The sequence below is a fragment of the Macrotis lagotis genome, chromosome 1, assembly GCF_037893015.1.
Source record: "Macrotis lagotis isolate mMagLag1 chromosome 1, bilby.v1.9.chrom.fasta, whole genome shotgun sequence".
Taxonomy (NCBI): Eukaryota; Metazoa; Chordata; class Mammalia; order Peramelemorphia; family Peramelidae; genus Macrotis; species Macrotis lagotis.
This window is the reverse complement of record NC_133658.1, coordinates 698,930,542-698,952,829: the sequence shown is the minus strand read 5'-3', so window position 1 is coordinate 698,952,829 and position 22,288 is coordinate 698,930,542. Positions and strand designations below refer to the sequence as shown.

The following is a 22,288-nucleotide window of genomic DNA, read 5'->3' as shown; positions in this document are numbered from 1 at the left end:
AGTCAAAGAAGAAGGTAGCTCAAAAAATTGAAAGGACATATTCAGATTTCAATCATCATAAAAGAGAGGTCCAAGTAAGGAATTATCTTAAATGAGGTAAGACAAACAGGAAATATGCTTTTCTTTGCATGAAAATTTCTACTTTGACACCTTAAATGTCACTATGTTTTCTGCAGTCTAGTACTTTCTGGAAAATTTACAAGATGTATAATTTGAGAAAAACACTCATCATTTATTTTTTAGCCCTATAATCTAACAATTTATAATTTGAAAAGATAAGATTTTTGATAGCTCCCATGTTTAATTTAACTATGCTAACTATATATATTTATTTATATAAATGTTTATACATTTAACATATGTAAACATAGCAAAACTAGTTTTTGAATCATTGGGAATTATCATTCAATCATTATATCTAAGAAATTACTGTTGTTTTAGTATTCAAGGGAAACAGAAAATGCTACCAGTATATAGCTTTTCTTTTAAATGTATAATTTTGATGCCATTCCCCTTACCCCCATCATAGTGCACATTCCAGATTGCTCAATGACTTAAAGCCAATATAGAAGATGGACAAAACTTTGAATTTTCTGATCCTTTTGAAATAAATATCTCTGCTTAATTTATATAAGTGGCACAATTAAAGGCCTTATAATCATAATACCTTAGGGTCTCTTCCTTTTATTGATGAGGAAAGAGATTAATGACTTCACCAGGATAGTAAATCAAGTGAATAGAAGAACTATTTAAACTTATGCTTCTTGATTCCTAATTCAGAATACTTTCCAATATACTGCACTTTAAAGTCATCCAATTATTGATTTTAACATAAAATGATTAAAGAAAAAATAGATATTGACAGTTATCCTACTCTAAAGATTACCTGATCCTTTTTTTCTGGACAAATGATTTCTAAATATTTTATTCATGGGTTTCAATAATTCTGTAATCTAAAAAGAGAGGAAGTACTGAATTAACCAGTGGCACAATTCAAAACCAAAAGATGCAAAACTGAGGAAATTGAATGATGGATTGAAAATTTTTATGGAATATGATATTTTTAAAAAGAGATCACTTGGTAAAAAGTGCCTGGAGCAGAGTGGCAATATTCACTTTTTTTTTTCAGACTTAGTTTAACATAAGGTAAATCCAACCCTGCCTCAAAAGAGAAGTTTTGTTTCTTGAGTAATGCTTTCTTTCAAGATTAAATAAAATTTAGATGCTTGTGCATATATACATATGCCTTCTAAAGATCAGGAAGTCAATGAGGAATAATATAGCTATCTCTAATCAGAAGAAACAATTTCGTGTCTAAAACCTACCAAGACTGTTAGGACTGTAGTTTCATTCAAGAAAGGAAATCTTATTTCTGCCTAATTTAAAACAAAAAAGATTTCTAAAGACTTAAAATTGTAAAACTATATAAATGTGTGTACACAAGAAAGTGGAGGTTTTTAGGATTCAATGTATTTTCTCATTTTCTCAAAACACTAATCTCATAAATTCACTGACCACCTCTCTATTTTCTTACATTTATATTTTTAAAAGAATCTTCAGTAAACATACATTTAACAAAGAATGAGAATGGTTACACAATCAATATCCATTCCTATGAAGTCTAGCACACTGGACACTTGTGTCTGCTCAAATCTGCAGGACAAGAAATCTACTGCATATTTTCTGAGTTTGCAATTTCCATGACTTCAATTTTCTAAGGAGCAAAGATCATCCTTTCATGACAAATTTGAAGTTTTAAAACAGTCATTCTATTTGAATTGCCCAAGGGTTCCCCCAACCCCCAAAAGGCATCTGAACATGTTTTCTCCAAGTATGGATTACTTAATTTGTATATAGTTAAATCAATGTTATTGCACTTTTTCCAAATAAATTAATAGCTGGGGCTGGGGATCACATAGAGCAAATTCAAGCCCCAGAGATAAGTTTTGGAGAAAATGTAAAGCAATTGAAAGGGGTATTGGACTGGAAAGTCTGACTGTGATGTCCTACTGTGACACTCAAATTAACCTCTCCACTCCCTCCCACCCCACTGCACATTATCTAGTCACAGTGAAAGGATTAAAGGTAGCAAAAGGGGAAATACAGTACCCATTATAAAGGGTTGAGGGGAGGAACCAGCGCTCCACCCCATCCAAGTTGGAGAAAGATTATCCTATATAAAATAGAAATATATAGTTTGTTATTAGGAACCTGATATGACATAACATTTGGTGTTAGTTGTTGTATATGATGCGGTCAGTTTCCCTATTAATGAAGTCTAGAGTACTTTTGAAAAATAAGGCATTTATCTTAACAGATTTCTTAGATTAGGAAATTAAAGAAATAAAAATTTAATGGTACTATAGATAATTAAAGACATCAATTCTCTCAGTTCAATTTTACATGTTAAAGAATTTGGACTGGAAATTTGAAATACAATAAATGTGTAAAGCTTCAGCCAGAAATGTGCATCAATCATGCAAAACTGAAAGTGCCAATATGATGATAATTGATAAATCATTTTATGCCTTCTTGTCAAGCACTGTAAAACATGCTTTATTCAGTGATGCTACACATAAGCACATGCTTTGAAATAACCAAAGTGTAATTCAGCAAGCAAACAAAAAAGGCTGCTTTTTTATGCTTAGCATACAATTTTGCAGCTACTCAAGTTTTGTGCTACAAAAATTAGAATCAAAAAGAAAGTTTCTGAATATATTCAAAGCTCATTTTCTGGGTAGAATCATCAATCATCATGGTCTTTATCTGGGTCTCCTTGGTGAAAACAATTTCAAAAATTGAAAAAAAACAGTCAATTGACAATGCCAAATGGTATTGGGCTGAAGTGGATGGAAGTTTTAGTAGTGTGAAGATTATATTGCAAGATGAGACTACTATATATATATATATTATGTACATATATTATATATATATATTTAATATATATATGTCTGACCCTGATTTATTGAAACTAAAAAATTACTCTTTTCTACCACTAAAGGCTTACTTTTTTATTTCCATTAAGAAAAGTATAAAATCATTAAAAAAAGATGCATTTTAGAGAATTCTTTATTGATGAATAGCAAGGACATTATGATTAAAAATGTGTGGCTATCTTAATATGAGCATATCTTCTTAAAAATAGGTCAGCAGTCATCTGTATATAATAGATAAATCCTAGAGAGGCACATAGAGGTTAAAAGTCTAGGATTCCACAGCTAGTGGGATCCTGTCTGAGGTAGGATTTGAGTCTAGATTTTCCTAACCTCAAGCTCAACTCTATAAACTATGCTAAGATTAAAGATAGTGCATTATAAATAGAATACAATTCCCAATCATTTTCTGTGACCGTTTAAATTAATATTATTAGAAATGATATAAAAGAGAAATATTTGACTGATGAATTTATAAATGATTTGAGCTTATAAACAAAATGATTAGAACATACAAAATTTAAGTTATGATAGCTTCAAATTTACAGTATTGTACAAAACTTAGATTCTGTATAAATTGAAATTTTCCCTAGAGGAAAATATATCTTCAGAACAAAAAAAAAATTTCAATCCATGATAAAATAAAAGTCAGATTATAAGTGTAAATAATGCCAATTGTTTTTTATGGATAAACACAAGTTAGTGTCAGAATTTCCTGACAAATTTCTTTATGAAAATATGATTAGCTCTGTGGAAAACTAAGACATCTCTAATATCTTTATTGTGCTCAAAAGCAAGTATTTTCCTGATCTGCCTAAATTAGTTCATGAGTTTATATGAATCATGGCTATAAGATAAATTCTACTTTCTTAAATATGAACAGCTAGCATTTATAGTTTGATTAATTTTTGAAGAGATTTTAAGAGTCACATTCTTAATTAATAATTAAACAGAAATTGAAATCTAAAATCACTGTTAGTTTTTAAAATACTAAGTCTTAGCAGAGGGATTGGTCCTCAAGAAATCATTCTATTTCACCAATTGTGCTTTATGGAATTATAAGTGTAATTTTCCTAAAGTAGAATAGATTTTTATAACACCATAAAGACTTTTAAAAGACTTTACCTTTACAATTAATGAAAGAAGTATGGGTACACACACAGACAAGTAAAATTATGGTAGATTTTTTTTTTCCTGACCAGAATCCTTGTCAAAGAGTCTCCAAAAAGAATGCAAAAGAAAACCACAGTTTACTTATATTTGGTAAATAAGAATGTAAATTTAGGTTAAGAGTCATAATTCAGGGACAAATTAAAAAAAAACTATCCAAATTATTTCATTGTTATTTGCTGATGAATCAGCATATTTTTAAAAATGTGTTTGTAAAACAGCAAAATATGGGCACTTCCAAAAAGCTATGTGAATTTTAGATATTTTTATGAATCATAATATTTCAGTTGGAAACTACATCAAAGCATCCAAGAGAAAATAAAATACCAGCCAATATTTAAATCTAGCCATGCTAATACCTGGATATTTCCATTCAGCAGCTGCTTTTGTTTTTTGTTTTTGGTTTTGGTTTTTAATTTTTGGTTTAGAGCCATGATTTCTTTGATGTAGGAAGCACCAGATGAGAAAACACTCCTTACTATAGCAGATCTACCACTATTCAGTCACATTAGGTAAGGACAATTCAAGTGACTTGTCAGGTTTAAAGAGCCCCTATGTAATAAGAGGTAAGACCTGAATACAGATCTTCTTGAGTTTAAGGTTGGCTTCCTAAAAACATTGCATTACTCTGCTTCTCATTAGGGATCATAGAAAAAAAAAAAACCCAAAATTCTAAAACAACACCTTAATGACATATTTTACATTTCATCCAGTTCAGGAATTATGCAGATAAAGTCAATTAATTGATCATTGACCAGAAAGAAGCATATGATCTAGAATTCTCTTTAATTCACTACTAAGGCTGGATAAGTAACTATAATACTGTGTACAACACTCTTCTTATTTGTAATGACTAGTAAGAAAATTCTTGACATTGACTAGGCTATGGGTATAGCAATTTGGATGAGCCCCAAGATGTGTGATCTCTATCAGTACCAGGAAAGTCCAGTATTTTGCATATCTCTGAAAGGTAAATATGCAATAGATAAGAGGAAGAGTGTAGTATTTCTTCAAGAGATTCGCCATTCCTTATGCATGCATGAGCTCTATCTATTGCATGCATTACCCTGGTTTTCTTCATTTTTCTTACCCTCATTCCCTCAAATCTTGATAGGGCTCTAAGAGGTCTCAGAGCTCTTAGTGTTCTGAGGGACTTAATGGCACCAAGTTCTGAGTAACCCAAGGCATTTGCTGTTAAACTAACCAAAGATACCTGTACAAAAGAGAAAAGCAATGTATTTCTTTTAATTTTGAATGACATTTGTACATGTAACATGATATCATGAGTATTGACTTCTGAAACAGAAAAAACTGTAGAATATTTTTAGGAAGCATGAAAGAAAAGTACTTTTTCTTTAAGAAAAATAGATATATCAATATTTGGAAAAGAAAGCCAATTAATGCTTAATATGTCATGTATTTTATAAAATATCCACAGAGTAGGGGAAATCACCTATTTAAAAGAAACAAGTAAAAAGAAATTTAAAAATAAGTGAATGCTATAGTTTTGCAATTTTTTTTAAAAAAGGTAGCTGCTATTCTGTCCCTTATATCTTCTAGTCCTGATTAAATCACATTAAACTGATTGTGGCCCATTGGCAAAATACAAGAACTGATACTTAAACTAAAATTAGAGGAATACCGCATTTACTCATCAGTAGCTGCAAATCTACCTTATTTTGGAAATATATTTAGCTCAGTCTTCTAGGTGATTAAATTCCTTATATAACTTGACTTTATCTTTGTGTTTAGTATTTCATTTCAACCTATAAAAAGAATAAATTCTAACAGTTTATCATAAAGACATCCTAACATGAAAATCCACTTAAATTTTTTCCATACTAATTAGTGAGAAGCCAAAAAAATAAAACTTTCTGAGTTAAGCAGAAGGCAATGATTGTGATTTTTTTAATATACTTTTTCATTTTCAAAAGTCTCTTTTCTTTAAAGAAATAGACAAATTCTGACTCTGACTCTGCCTTTTAATTATGCACATCACATTTTTATAGTGCTTTAATATCTATATAGCATTCCCTACCATACATTGTGATGTCATTTTGGTCCAATTGATTATGAAGGACAGCAATGAACAAATGAACATTCTAATCACAACAACCCTAAAAGGGGTGGGAAGTAATGGTAGCATAAATATTATTTATTCTCATTTTACTAATGGACAAACAATGTGAATATTTCCTACACCAGCAAAGTCAGTGTTCTTTCTGTGATTTGGAAGATATCATTTGAGAGTTGCAGTGACTGAAAAATCATTACCTGATTCTCTCCATCATTTGTTAGGCTTATCCTTGGTCAATTGACATGGAATATTCCAACATTTGTTAAAAATAAAAAAAATAGATTTGGGCCAAACTCAATGTGCAAACTCTATAGATAAAAAAGATAAATACACAGAATACCTACATCAACAATCAAGAAGTCTAACCAACACCAGGCATTAGTGAAATAAGTTTGATAGCCATATGCCACCCACTTTAGAAGCATTTCAAGAATGAAGATATAAGTGAAAACTTTGTCAGCATACTCCAACATAATTTTAATAGTCTTTCGCTGTTCAATATAAATATCTTCAAATGCCTGTTAAAAAAGATATATAATTTAGTATTATGGTATATTATGAGAGAAATTTAAAAACCATTAATAATGGCTTGTGTTGATTGAACATTTTAAAATTTGCAAAGTGCTTTTTATACATTAGCTCATTTGATACTATTTCTCTGTGAGGAAGGAGTTTTTATTAATAGTACCATTTTAGAGATGAGTAAATTGAGGTTTATTTTATCCTGAGAGGTGAAAGGATTCGCTTTGGGACATACAGATAGTGTCAAGTTGGGATATAAATTTAGATCTTTCTGCCTTCCAGTCCATTCCACTATCCACTATATCACAATACCACACTGTCGTGTGTGTGTGTGTGTGTGTGTGTGTGTATACACATGCATGTATGTGCATGCATGTGTATTATAGCATGGTATAGCATAGCCCAGTACAGTATGGTATCATTCTGTTGTTTTTTTGATCATTTTCCAGGCATATCTAAATCTTCATGACCCCATTTGTGGTTTTCTTAGATACTGGAGTGGTTTGCTATTTCCTTTTCCATCTCATTTTATAGACGAGGAAACTTGGACAAACAGGGTTGTGACTTGTCTGGGATCACATAGCTATTAAGTATCTGAGGCCAGATGTGAAAAATGAGTCTTCTTGAGTCCAGGTCTAGGACTCTATCCACCACACAACCCAGTTACCCATATGGAATTATATTGTATGGAACGATATGCTGCAGGATGATATTATTCAGTACATACATAGAACAGTCTTAATAGTATAGTTTATTATAATATGGTAGATTAATGTAGGGTAGGATAGGATGAGGTAGACTGAAGTACATTAGGGTAGGGAGAGATAAGGTGGTTTTGAGTGGGATAAGGCATGGTACGACATATGGTGTCATATAGGATAGAGTATGAAGTCTATAACATTTTGATATTTTAAAAAATGATTTGTCCCTTTGAATTACTTTTTGGCTTCCACTTACTCCATTAACAGATGGGATGTAGGAGGGCTCCCTGCTAATGCTAGTTACTGCTCTTTCCTTTCCAAAGACTTGCAGATGTCCAGCATTAAATATTTTGGGTGAAGTGTGCTGATTACTAGGGAAGTCAAGAAATAAGATGGAAAAGGTAGGCTTTCACTGAATCAATTTATAATTAATAATTTTATTTAAGAGATTACTCTAAGAATTCAAGTTTTGATTGGATGCTACCAATGAATTAAAAATAGAGGTGAGACCAGAGTTCAGTTATCCAGGTTTAAATTTAGAGCATTATCATTTTTTCCCCACTTTGCTATTCATCTCTTGGGTTTTTGTGCTGCTTATAAGTACTGCCATAAGGTAAATAGAGAATGTAAAAGGAAATGAATAATCCTGTAATTCATGTACTCATCCACCTTTGCTAAATACTGGTTTGACCCAGGCCCTTTTTTACTCATTTAGTATAATTTATGGCTCAGTAGAGATGTAAATATACTTGCTATGATGAATTGAAATCATACATCATCTGCAATCCTTAGTATAGTATCTATTTCTGGGAACTTCTCTTCCATTTTTTTTCTATAGAGTAGTAATTTCATTTAAGTCACTTGTAGAAGATGGAACTCTAGAGAAGTGACTTTCATTTAGGATTACATTCAATGTGAAGAAATGCAGTCAGATCAAAGTCCTTAAATCATAGACCACTATCATAATTATCAAGAGAAGAAAATGCCCATGTAACTCTATGGTCTTTATTGCTGGGGTCTCATTGAAGTAGAACCACGTTTTTGGATATTGTTCACAGGATCATAAGATTTAGAGCTTCATGGCATCTTAGAGATTATCTAATCCAATTTCTTTAATTTACAAATGAAGAAACTAAAATCATTCTATTTTTAATTAGTGATCCTTTCTCCCCTAATGTTTTCTGTAATACTGTATTTTGAATTTCTTTGGGAGAAAAGTTTAACTTACTCAAATGGTGTTTGATTTGAAACACTTGCCTAGTAAAGGGAAATAAAATCTTTTAATGTACTTCTTAGGTATGTTGTCCATTGTTTATTATCATCAACATTTATTGTTTCCTGAGAATTAGGAGAATACTGAATATAATACTAAATAGTTTGAGAAATGGTCCCTAAGGATTTAGAGACTGTATCTCCTAAAATGTTCAAAAATAGAAAAGCATTATAATATATATTCTTATATCACAGCTTTGTTTATTTGCCTAACAAAGTAAGAGAAAAACCTAATCATTTTTATCCACTGGATGAATGTGATACATTTTTAGGGATATATTTTTTCAGGATCAACTACTTAAAGTCTTGAGAAATAAATAATTAGTTTATTTGAAGTGTAGACTTGGGAACTGTAGGTCTATAAATGAATTTATAAGCTATAAATTTATAGTTTTGAAGATCTGAATTGTGATTACATTAAGAAATACATTGGATGTGAAGATGATTTGGAAAAAATTTCTATTTTAAAAATTCTGAGAAATTTTGTATGAAATAATTTAGCTTGATATTTCACTCACCAGAGCACCACTACTGAGGAGAATCATGAAAACAATGAAAGTTTCAAACCAGTTATGTTCAACTATCCTGAAACAGGTTTTTCTCAGGTTCCACCACTGTTTTCCTCTGCCTTCTTCCACGCTTACTTGACAGCATTTGAACCTTCGTACACAGCCTGTAAGGAATAGATTCAAATATGTAGGGCTGAAACATCTCATGGTAAAGTAAATAATTTTAACACTATCCTTTTTTTTTTGTTAAAGATATAAGTGATTTAACATATTGCCATTTTGTGGTATTTTTATTTTTCTTTTTTAATATCTAAATTTATTTATTTATTTTCCCACTATGTGCAAAGATAGTTTTCACCATTCCTCTTTTTTTTTAGGTTTTTGCAAGGCAAACGGGTTTAAGTGGCTTGCCTAAGGCCACACAGCTAGGTAATTAAGTGTCTGAGACCGGATTTGAACCCAGGTACTCCTGACTCCAGGGCTGGTGCTTTATCCACTACACCACCTAGCCACCCCTACCATTCCTTTAAAAGTTTTTGAGTTCCACATTTTTCTCCCTCTCTCTCTTCCCTGCCCCCTTCCCTACCAGACAGTAATCTGATATAAATTATACATTATAACTATGTTAAATATATTTCTATATTAGTCTCATTGTGAAAGAAGAATCAGAACAAAAGGGAAAAAGAACCACGGGGGAAAACATAAAGCATAAAACATTTAAAAATGGGAAATAATATACTTTTGTCTGCATTCAGACTTCACAATTCTTTCTCTGGATGTGGGTGGTATTTTCTATCACAAGTCCTTTAGAATTATTTTTGATCACAGAGCTGCAGAGGAGAACTAAGTCTACCACAGTTGATTATCGCACAATGTTACTGTTAATATCTACAATGATCTCCTGGTACTTCTCACTTCCATAACTTCCTTTTTAATCACTTAATTTGCATGAACTTTTCTTAACATTCTGAGATGTAATTCTCTATTTCTTTCAACCTTGCTATAAAGTCTAGGTCATATGACATGTGAAGTAATAAAAATTAGCAAACGCAAGTTACCAAGAAAAACTACAATAATAAAGTCAGATTATTCTGGCACATTAGAAACATGGACTTTGAGCTAGAAAGGACAGGAAGAGACATCTAGTCTAAACTCATTTTCAGAGATGAGAGAACAGAAGACTAGAAAGAAGTGATTTTAAAACAGGTAGTAAGGATCAGAAACAAGATTTGAACCCAAGTCTTATGACTGAAGCTAGCACTTTTTTCTACTATTTGAGTGTTCCTTAGGAGAGTATAGAGCAGCATTGTAGGTGATTTTTCAAAAATTGTATTGTTCAGTAAACAAGATTGGATCTGTCAATCCCCACATTCTTTAGTACCTTCCTCTTTTATTTATTCCTATTTGTTTTGATATTATTTAAAAATTAAGTCAATAAAATTTTTAATGAGCCCATATAAAGATATACTACTATATACTAGACATGCTAGGGATATAAAGAGTGATGGGGAAAGCAGGGAATAATGGCACAAAAAACTGATTAATAACAACAGTTAGCATTTAGAGAGGGCTTTTAGGTTCACAAAGTCCTTTAAATATGTTATTTCACTTGATCCTCACGACTTCATGAGGCAAGCACTGAACTTCATGAGGCAAGTGCTGTTATTATTGCTATCTAATAGATGACAAAACTAAGGCAGAGGGACAGGTGAAGTCCAGGATCACACATTTACTAAATATCTGAGGTAGGATTCAAACTCAGTTCTTCCTGATCCTAATCTACTGCTCTATGAACTATGTCACCTAGCTCAATTAAATAAGAGTGTAAGAAAACAACAGAAGAATATATGGAGAAGGTGGGATGAAAGTTGGGTCTTGATAGGCAGAGAAGAAAAGGAAGAGCATTTTAGGCTGATAAAGTAGCATGAAGTAGACAATACCAGGAAGAATGTCAGTTCATAAACTCTGAAGTTCAAATAGATTCAGAAAAAATGGGATTAAAAATGGGATTAGAGTTAAATTTACTGTCTTATTTTCAAAAGAACTCTCTTTCTAGAGGCAACAATTTGCTGCTAGAGAATTAGTTCTGGATCTGGAGTCCAGATGATTGACTTCAAATCTCAACTCAGAATTTACTGGGGGTGTGAACCTGGGCAAGTCACTTAACCTCTCTTCCATTTTTTTTATTTGAATAAAGGGAATATAATAATAACCCTACCTTTCTGCATTGTTTTGGCAATATTGTAAAATACTTTATAAACACTAAAATGCTATATACATGTTAACTATTATTATCAGCTAAGTCTAATTAGTATTCATTTTCATGGTTAATCTAAGGAAAATAACCAAACATGCATTCTTAGCTACTCTACTAAAACCGGGTCTAATTAATCACGTGCCTATAAAGCAGATTCTGTAAATGAGAATTTAGACTTGTTTCCAAGGTGCCAATGGATCCTAAAGTTCTATATTTTTTTAAGGAAACACATCAAATCAAACATTTATTTGTTTTAAGAGAATGTGTTTGCTTAACAGTAGATCCAGTGTTCAGTACAATGACTGGTCCATAGTAGGTGCTTAATAAGATTCTTTCTAGACACTTGTAATTAAGGGAGGGACTGTCCTAATTGGAGTGATAAACAATTGTCATTTAAGAAACTGATTGACCTTCAATGAGATCAACAGAAAGTATTCTGAGGTACAATGCTATGGCAAATACTTTTGAATGCACCTGCAAATGGTGTTTTTTTTTTTTCTTTTTCTTAGCCCAGACATGTACTCTGTCTCAGATATGTCCCTCTGGTGTCTCAAACTCATCAAGTCTATAAATCCCTTTTTTCATCTTTTAATCTGCTTTTTGTTCTGACATCACTTAATCTTTTATGTTTGCCATGTTGGTGTTATCTTTGACTTTTCCCTTTCCCTTTCCTTTCACATCCAAGTATTTACTTTATAATACTTCTCACATCCTTTGCCTCCTTTCTACTCCTGTTAACCATTATGTCGGTCTTTATTACCTCTTTTCTAGTGCTTTTACTTCCCTTAGTTATATAATAGTTTTGATCATTACAAAAGCATTTTAATGGGTCCATCTACCTCTCTTCTTTCCTCTCTTCAAGTTACTTTTCATACTACTACCATATCCATCTTCCTTATGGACCAATCTAATTCACTCAGTTCATATTCTATACTCTAGACAACTGATCTACTATATTCCTCAAGCATTTCTTGGGTCATCTTTCCTTTCTCTATTCTATTACTTATGTTATTTCTTATACTTATATTCTCCCCTTCCATAAATTCCTAGCTCTCTTTTAAAACCCAAATCAAAGGGAAATTGCTCCATTTAGTTCAATAATGTCTATAGTTTATCATCTGTCTATCCTTCTGGTATCACGTAGACTGTGGTAGTTTGGAATCAAATGTGAACTTGTATTTTAGCATTTGAAGCCCTTCACAATCTGGCTAGATAGACTGACTCTTTTCATTCTTATTTCTCCAACTAACTGGCCTACTTTTTTGTTTTCTATACCCTCATGCTTTCTTTCCTCTCCTTGGTCTGTAGGAATCCCTCCTTTTCTGATATCCTTCCCAATTACTAGCATTTCTCTCTCCCCCTCCAAATTATTTCGTATTTACTTTGTATATATTTCTCATTGACTTATCTTTGTGTCTTATTTTCCACAGTAGAATATCTTTTGAAGGAAAGGGCTATTTAATTTTTTTTAATAAACCAGTATAGTGCTTAATTGATGCTTGCCGAATTCAAGTAAAATGAATTAGTATTTAAATATTGCATATCATTATAAAATAATATTTAGATGAGTTGTTTATCATTATATAAGACACAGTATAGAATAGGATGGACAGCTGGCCTCAGAGGCAGAAAGATCCAGGTTTGGGTCCTGTCTTTGTGAGTAATCCTGGGCAAGTGATTTAACCTCTCCAGTGTTCTTGGGAACTCTTTTTTTTTTTTTGCAAGGCAATGGGGTTAAGTGGCTTGCCCAAGGCCACACAGCTAGTTAATTAAGTGTCTGAGGTCACATTTGAACTCAGGTACTCCTGACTCCAGGGCCAGTGCTCTATTCACTGTACCACCTAGCTTCTGCCTGGGGAACTCTTTAATTGGAGTTTTTAACCTGGAGTCTGTGAACTTGTTTTTTAAAAAAAATATTTTGATAATTATATTTCATTTGTTTTCTTTTAATTATATCTATTTTGTTGTAAGCATTTAAAATTTTTTTCTGACAAGGGATTTTACCATAATACCAAAGGAGTCTATGACACACACACAAAAATGAAGAACTCCCTGTTATAAGATTGTTTGTTATGGAGGAGATGACATAACTGGTAGGTAGAGTTTCCTCATCTGGGAGTGGCCTAGGGCCAAGGAAATGACCATTTAAGCTCCTTTCCCTATCTTATTTTATGATTTGTTTGTTTTTCCTTTTCTTGATCTATCAGAGGGATGACCACATCTCTAAAGTTTGTATTTCTCTAGCCCGTAACATTGTGTGCTTAACACAGAGATGCTTAATAAAATATTGGAATGCTTTTCTACTTGCAACATAACTAAGGTTAGTTGCTTTGTGAGGAGGCAGACAGATGGATAGTTTTGTTTCTTATTTTGTCATTATTTAACTATGCTGAGCTACTTTGTAGCCAGTTCCTTTCTTTTTTTCTCTTTTATACACCAAAACAGATGATTTGCTTCATTTACCTTCGGTGAAGCAGGCTTCAGGTTCTAGGGCTTCTTCTGGTTCTGCTACAGGCTGTTCCTCTTCAGGAAGCCCAATATCTACGGTGCTGCCTTCAGAGGAGCTACTGCTTTCATTAAGTTTCTGTGGACAAAGGACACATAAAAGAGATCACTTTAGTTCTGGTGAATAACAAATGACTTAGGCCAGCTGTGGAATCCTCTTCTGGGAGTTTCTGGGAAGTTCTGAAAGTTAAAGGATGGAACAAAATTTTAGAGGTACACAAGAGAAGGTGATTGACTTTTTGTTTTTTAGGTTTTTGCAAGACAATGGGGTTAAGTGGCTTGCCTAAGGCCACACAGCTAGGTAATTATTAAGTGTCTGAGACCGGATTTGAACCCAGGTACTCCTGACTCCAGGGCCTGTGCTCTATCCACTGCACCACCTAGCTGCCTCAGGTGATTGACTTTCAATCAGAATAATGAGAGATATTATTTCAAAATTCTATGGTGTCAGTGACCATTGTTAGTCAGCATCATTTACTTAGTACCCATTATGTAGATTAGGTTCTATTAAGAAGCATTAGGGTTGGAAGAAAAGAGGAAGAGATAGAAACAAAGAGAGACTAAGAGAGTCAGAGAGAGAGAGAGAGAGAGAGAGAGAGAGAGAGAGTAGGAAGGTAGGAAGGAGAGGGGAAAGGAGGACAGACTTTTCTTTTTGAAGAGAATGACATCAGTTATGTTATTTTACATTTTAATGATTAATTTATGATTTTTTCCTTCATCTCATGAATAAATGCAGTGACCTACTTTCACTTTCCCTAGATGGATGAATAGAATCTTAGAATACTGAAGGGACATTAGAATTTATACAGTCCAAATTCCAGATTTTATAGATGACAAAACTAAGACCCACAGGATTTGTGACTTCTCAAATAAATAGTGGAGCTTAAACTTGAACCTAGTATTTTTAAGCTTTGTTAAAGTTTTTTTTATGTCCAACACTATTGTATTGTATTGTATTGTATTGTCTTTTACCATTCCCAATATTATTTTACAATAGGTCCTCCTATACAGAAGGACTTTACTATTATAATGAGTTTTCACAAAGTTCATCTAGTTTTTTTTTGTTGGTTATTTTCTTTTGCTTAAGCCCAATCCTCTTACTTATAGGTTAAAGATTGTGTTGACATAAACCTGATAAAGTCAAGCATAGTGGATGAAAAAACTGAATTTGATCCATGACAAATTAACTACAGAGAACACAGTAAGTTTTCAAAGGCATGCCAAAGTGCTCTGTGAAACTAGAATGGGAGAAAATATACTAACCAACAACTCTTAGAATGACTTTCATCAGTTTTTAGATGGCACTAATGAAATATACATGGTTCCTTCTACAGTTCTAAAAAGATCAGTGATGCCTGAAGCTGAATGGCACATGCACTTACCTATTTGGACAGGAAATAATATAAAAAACTTCCTGTATTTTGAACTTTAAAACTTTTAATGAAGCAAATTGTTTTACTCCCTGAGATAGCAGCTTAAATACCATGTGATAAAATAGTCATTATTAATCATATTTTTTGTTGTAAATACCACATGTAGAAGGGAATTATGTAAAGAAAGTGAATCTAGTTAAATATGCACATTGTTTAATAATGTAAATCAAACAATTGAACTAAACTTTTCACAAATTCAGAAGTCACTCTCTATACAGATAGCATGATTGATATCCTCAAAGATTAAGAGAATGCATGATACCCAGAAGGAATGAAAAAGGTACTCGTAGTAATAGTTAGTAGCTATAGAATGCTTTAAGGTCTTCAAAATGCTTCATATTTATTATCTTATTTTATCCTCACAACAACTCTATAAGGTAAGTGTTACAGATAAAGAAATTGAGTCAGAGGTTAGGTGACATCAAAGTTACATAGCTTCTAATTGTTTCAGATAGGATTCAAACTAAGGTTTTCCTGACTCCAATACCCATTCCATTGAAAACAAATGACTGCCTACTTGTGAAATTATGAAAATGTAATTGAGTTTTTGGAAAGTTTTGAAAAAGTCCAGAAATAAAAGTAAATTTTCCTCACAGAAATGGTAGGCAAGAGCTGAGTGCAATTGTTAGAGGTAATTTTATCAATATTATTTCATTAACTTCTAAAAGTCTTGAGTTTTTACCAGTAGTAGACAAAAACTCTTTTAAATTTTTGTCTTAGCTGATTCTGCCAACATAATTATATCTTGCTTTGGAGGAATAAAAATATAAAGGCAACTAATAATAATACTATCTAACTTTTTTTATATAATGTCTTACTATGGCCAGACACTGTCCTACATACTTTACAATAATTGTCTCATTTGATCCTCACAACAACACTAGGGATATTTTCTATTATTATACTCATTTTATAGATTAGAAAACTGAGGCAAACAGAGGTATAGTGACTTTCCCTGAGTCAATGTGAACTTAGGTCTTCCTGACTCCAGTAACAGTGTTCTATCTACTTTGCCACCATTCTTTGGCATGGTGTTCTGAGGTACTCCTGGGAAATAATGAGAGTACAGCCTTGCTAAATAATATAAACTAAATGCATTTGTTTCAAAATACAGTTTACCAAAGTACATGGTGGAAGCAACTCAGTGACTTCCTCATCCTGTTAAATGAAGAAGCCATGGAAGAGGCTCAAATTCCCCATCAGCCAAAATGAGGCTGACAATAATGGCAGAACTGTCTAAATATCAACTTCATACAGATATCCTCCCTGTCAATTGACAACCTTTGAGGAGCAGCTAATGGTGCAATGGATAGAGCACTGGCCTTGAAGTCAGATGAATGAGAGTTTGAATCCAACCTCAGACACTTGACCTTGGGCAGGTCATTTAACTTTTATTGCCTCACATCCAGGGCCATCTCCAGTCATCCTGATTCATATCTGGCCATTGGACCTAGATGGCTCTGAGGAGCTAGTGAGACTAATGATTAAGTACAGCACCCCCTCACTCAAATCCAGTTCCTATACTTGTCACAGCATCACCTCCCTGAAGATGTGGTCTTCTTTGAGAACCAAGGACAAATCTCATCACCAGTCTTTGAACTTTGATCTGTTTAGCAGGCTTGGAGCAGCAAGGCTCCTTGACATCTGGTCTTGCTTGACCCAGATAAGTACACTATAAAAGCACACTGGATGAGTCTAGTGCCCCTTTCTAACTTTCATCCCCAGTTGTCTTCCTTGTAAATGTTCTTCAATAAAAATTGACTCAGTGGACTTTCTCTCTGCTTCTCAAGAAGCCAGCCTTCCCTGTACAAATTGTGGAATCCTAAATCTCGCTCACTACACATGGTTGGTACTCAGAAATTTGATAGGGGATAAAGAGCTTAAAAGCAGGGCCATATGAAGAAAATTAATAATAATAATAACAGTATGACAATATACTTTAAAAACCTGTACTTTCAAGTGCCAAAAGGAAAAAAAAAAGATGTGAATCTTTTCTGAACAGGATAAAATTGCTGAGTCTACTCTACAATCTTTGCCAATGATGGCAAAATAGATTAGTGTAGAATTTGAGTGTTATGAATAAGTTATGATAGGGGATGCTCTTTAGATCAGGAAACAAGGATTGTGACCCATACATTTTTATTCTTTAAAACTTGGTACACTAGAATAGAACCTCATCTGGGAAGGAGATTATTGAATTGAAGTGTAGAATGAGATTAGCATTTACAGACATTACTAAGAGGGGAGTTTCTTTTGCCAAACTATGTAGATATATGTATTAAGGAATCTGCTTTTTGCATTTCTTTAAATGTTTATTTTGCTTGATGGGCAGAGGGTATGGGTAGGGATAGATTAATAAAAATAATACTTGTTACCAGAAATTTTTTAAAATAAGAACAATAGAATATAAATTCCTCAAAGGCAAGGACTATGACATTTTGTCTTTTTAATAATAATAATAATAAAATAATAGCTAATATTTAGTACTATACTAGGTGTTTTATAATTATCTCATTTTAATGTAGGGAGTTATGAAAATATGATGCAGTTATGAATATAGGAATTTGTAATTGGAAATAGATTTTGTAATCCTTTATACTGTTAAACTTTGTAAAAAATGTTATTTGCTCCTGTAATGTAAATTGACTCCTTTTGATCCATTGCTAATTGTAAAATTTGTAACATCTCATTCTCTCCTCTCCCTACCCCCCCCCCCCCCCCCCCCCCCCCCCCCCCCCCCCCCCCCCCCCCCGGCTTTCAATCTTTTACCTGGTTTTCGGCACATAAGAGGGAGAGGGATTTCCCCTTTGCCCTCAGTCTCCAGACCCTTCACTCAGAGAATGGGTAAAACTATAAAAACCTGGCCTAAATTCCCCTCTAGGAGCAGACTCCAAATTCTTTGTCCAGTCAGCTCTCTCTGGCTATCTCTCTTCTGTCTCTCTCTGTCTCCCAAACAAACCTCGCCTAGGATTTGATTATTCACTCCTGTCCTCAAAGTACTTGTTGCTTCTCCAGGAGGAGAAAAGGTTTTGATCTCTCTATAATAAATCCTGAGCAGGTTTAATATCCAAGGGCTGTATGTGAATTCTTTCACTATTCCAAAAAACTTTCAATTTTAAATTGGCAACACCAAATCCTGGCAACAATTTGATCCTCACAATAATCATATGGGGTAATAAAATAACAGCTATAATAATCATAACTAACATTTATGCCTTGGTCCTCACAAAGAAACAAAGAAACATTAGAGAGCTAGATCTCAATTACTGAGAGTGCCCTGAAGTGGCCACATATTTAAATTTGCACTGCATATTTCCATTGGACTAGAACCAATGACCACATTTTACATGGTGATAATTATGAATAGTACAAATTCAAGTATAGTTAACCATTTCAGGGAATTTCATTATTTGTACCATCTACTTGTAATGTCCTATTTTATGAATGAAGAATGTGAGATTTAGAGAGGTTAAGAGACCTACCTGTGCTGCCACAGCTAATAAGTCAAGAGGTAGTATTTTAACTTAGATCTCTCATATCTCCAAGAGTAGTACTCTTTTCATTATACATCTACTCTGAACTTTATCTTTTTAAACATATTTTCTCTCATTCTCCCCTATGCCAAACATGTTATTGAAATCATTAAGTTGACTTAGGAGAATTTTGTCAAGTTCATGAAATTTCTCTGCTTCTTCAACCTTTATAATAGACGTTGACACACAAACTAATATTATCTTTATGATAGTCTCTTTGTTTATTTATATTTCAAGGAGGAATTATGCTTATTATTGCCTTTGGTTGCTTTCAAAAACCAGCTTTCTTGAGCATTTTTCTCTCTCTCCAAGATCTTGAAAGTCCTCCTTTTATTAGTTACAACTTTGTTATGCTATTTTGTTCCTTATGTCAAGAGAATATTAATATTGAAAATTCATTTCTTTTAATAATGCCAACTCATTGGTCATTGGACAAAAACCTTACTTTTAGAGTAATAAAAGCTATACAAATTTTCATCAACTATTTAAATCATTATTTTTAGCACCCTTTATCTCCATTTCTGCCACTCTGCTATTGTTATTACAGAATCATAAAGATGGAGCCTATTTAAAATTTTTTTTTGTTTCATGGGTTGCCATAAAGCAAAAGGCAAAGAATAGTCAAAGAATTCAATACCTGAAGGTTGACATAGTGATATTGATCCTCTCTCTACTTAAATTATCTTTCAGACAGCAGATTTGTTCAATTTTCAGGGTTGCACTTGAATCTGACTTGAAAATGAAAATTGTTCTTTGGTGGCAAACTCTAAATTTTCAGATTGTAGCTGGGAAAGAACCCATGACAGTGTAAAGGACTATTTCTTACTTCTCTTGCTACACATCAGTTTTGACATAAGTTATAAAAAGTGAGAATTCAAAGCATTAGGAAAAAAATAAAGATTACTTCTTGGGAGATACTTACATGGGATTTACTGACAGAAAGGGGCTGGACTATCCATCTGAGAGGACCAAACAGAAAAGACAATCTCTTTATGTAAGCAACATATATTATTAAGTCCTGATTAGGCTATAGTACAGTCCTTTATTGTGTACAAAGTATTATGCTAGGCCAAAAAGAGATCCAAAAGTCAGACACATGGACAATTGATAAATATAATATGTGCATTAAAGCATTATGAATTAAAGTGCTTTGTGGGACCATAAAGCAGGAACCTGCCATAATCAGTTATTAGGAAATGGCATTTGGTCAAAAGAGATGTGATTTTAGACACCCCCTTACTCCCATCTTGCCAATAATACATATATATATCTATATCTATATCTATATCTATATCTATATCTATATCTATATCTATATCTATATATAAAATATATTTTTTCCTCAAAGCAATCCTTAGGGATAGGGCTTTTTATTTTTATTTACAAATATAAAAACTGAGGCTCAGAGATTTTTTTCAGACTCAAATAGTTAGTACAGGTCTAGGGTAGAATTTGAACACAGACTTTCTTGAACTCAACACCTACAATCAATATATCTATGCTCCCTCTTAGCATGGCTACCAGAAATCAGTCAGAAAGGAGTGATAATTTTCAAAAAGAATTATGTATTTATTATTAAATTTTAATTTTTTCAAATTCTGAATTTTCTTTCATACCACCTCCACTCACTGAGAAGGTAAGCAATATAATGTGAATTATAATTTTAAATAATAGCTGAGATAGCCTAGTACTCTTCTCATTTGACAAAAGTATTTTCCACACACAACAGCCAAAGAAAACACTTCGGTAGCAAAGGAGAGAGATAGAACAGAACTGGTTAAGAGCCTTTGATAGCAACACAACTACTGGTTCCTATTCAATGATGAAAGAATATTTTCTTTCTTATGTTCAAAGTTTTTTTATTTGAGCTGAGTGAATGTGTTGAGAAATATATCCAGGCTTAAAAACAACAATAACAACAAGAAAACCCCACAATAAAACTGAGAAAATTACTGTCAGATTTCAGATAAATTTAGATTAGAATCCCAAAGAAATCTCAGGGGTCATCCTGTATCTAAAGTTTCAGGATAACCATATGTGAGCAAATAACAATTCAGAAAAGGATTAGTCCATTTCACTGGAGGTTAGTTCTCCCCTTCCCATTCCTCAGATTTTAGAAAACATGACCAGAATAGAGTTTTAAAAAATTCAGCAAATGTAATGAAGGGTTCAAATTCCTCAGATTGATTTTCACGATTTTCCAGAAATCTGATGCAGATTTCTCTATCTGATCTCCTTACCTCTCCAGCAAGGAACACCCTAGTTTAAATGCAGCCTCAGATAACTAGTACCTGATATGATCTTGGTCAAGTCACTCAAACTCTGTTTTGCTTTTCTCAACTATAAAAAGGGGCATAATAAATTCTACCTCCCAGAGTTGTTGTAAAGACAAAAAGACATAATATTTGTAAAGTGCTTTGCAAGTATTAAAATGCTAGCTAACATACTGCTAGCTATACCTATATAAATGCTAGCTAATATACTGCTAAAAGTAAATCCTTTCATCTCCACAAATAAGTCTTTCTAATGTCTTAAAAAAGTGGGCTATTAAAAATATAACAATCCTGTTAACTTATTTGGGACTTTGTTTTTTTTCCAGTTATTATGAAAGGATCATGTTTCTGTGTCTTTTAAAAAATAATGTTGTACCATGTTCAGAGTACAAGAAAGGCCCCTAAAAGAAAGAGAACTATGGGTGATATAAATAGTACTATTACCTTCCTCTCCCTTAGAGGACTAGAATTTAGAATTCCTGGAAGGACTAAGCTTCATCAACTGATGCAGTGAATTGAATATATTTATAAGATAGGAAATAGATAGTAAGATTAAATATTTTATTTCAAAATAAAATTATACCTGCTTACAATTATAGGTTTTTAATTGCATTTGCGCAGAAAAGAGAAAGAAAATATTATCAAATAGATTTCCTTATCAATTGGAATGCTTGTACTTTCTAGTGTTAAAAAACATTTTAGAATCAGAAGAAAGAGCAGAGATTACATGAAGAATTTCAGAGATAAAGATTAAGAGTATTTTATAAGTCAAATTCAAGAACTTTCAAAGGGCAGTTAACAATAGAGTAGTTAGCAGAAAGGAAACAATATGGAAACTTTATATTTTTATTATATCTTGCTCTAAATTATCAAAGAAGACTCTTCTTGACTTGACTTTCTTAAAAGTTCTATCTAAAATCCCATCTTTTATTTGGAAGCCTTTTCCAGTAGCTTTCCTTTGTTAATATTTTCCTATTTATCCTGTATATAGCTTGTTATGTATATATATTTGTTTGCATGTTGTCTTGCCCATTAAATTGTAAGCTCCTTGAGGGAAGGGGCTATCTTTTACCTTATTATTATCATCAGTTGAATCTCCAGTC

The 22,288-nt window shown here is 32.8% G+C and overlaps 1 protein-coding gene and 1 long non-coding RNA gene across 2 annotated transcripts in view; one reads left to right on the top strand and one right to left on the bottom strand.

Annotated features, from left to right (window-relative positions):
- LOC141507809 (sodium channel protein type 1 subunit alpha-like) overlaps positions 1-22,288 on the bottom strand; it is a 226,923-nt gene that overhangs the window by 27,321 nt on the left and 177,314 nt on the right. Inside the window, exons 18-21 of the mRNA XM_074215801.1 lie at positions 13,905-14,025; positions 9,194-9,348; positions 6,525-6,698; positions 5,194-5,316 (exon numbers count right to left, since the gene is read on the bottom strand). Of these exons, the coding sequence (XP_074071902.1) occupies positions 5,194-5,316; positions 6,525-6,698; positions 9,194-9,348; positions 13,905-14,025 (573 nt within the window). The remainder of the gene's footprint in view (positions 1-5,193; positions 5,317-6,524; positions 6,699-9,193; positions 9,349-13,904; positions 14,026-22,288) is intronic.
- LOC141507810 (uncharacterized) overlaps positions 1-22,288 on the top strand; it is a 107,515-nt gene that overhangs the window by 46,745 nt on the left and 38,482 nt on the right. The window lies entirely within an intron of this gene.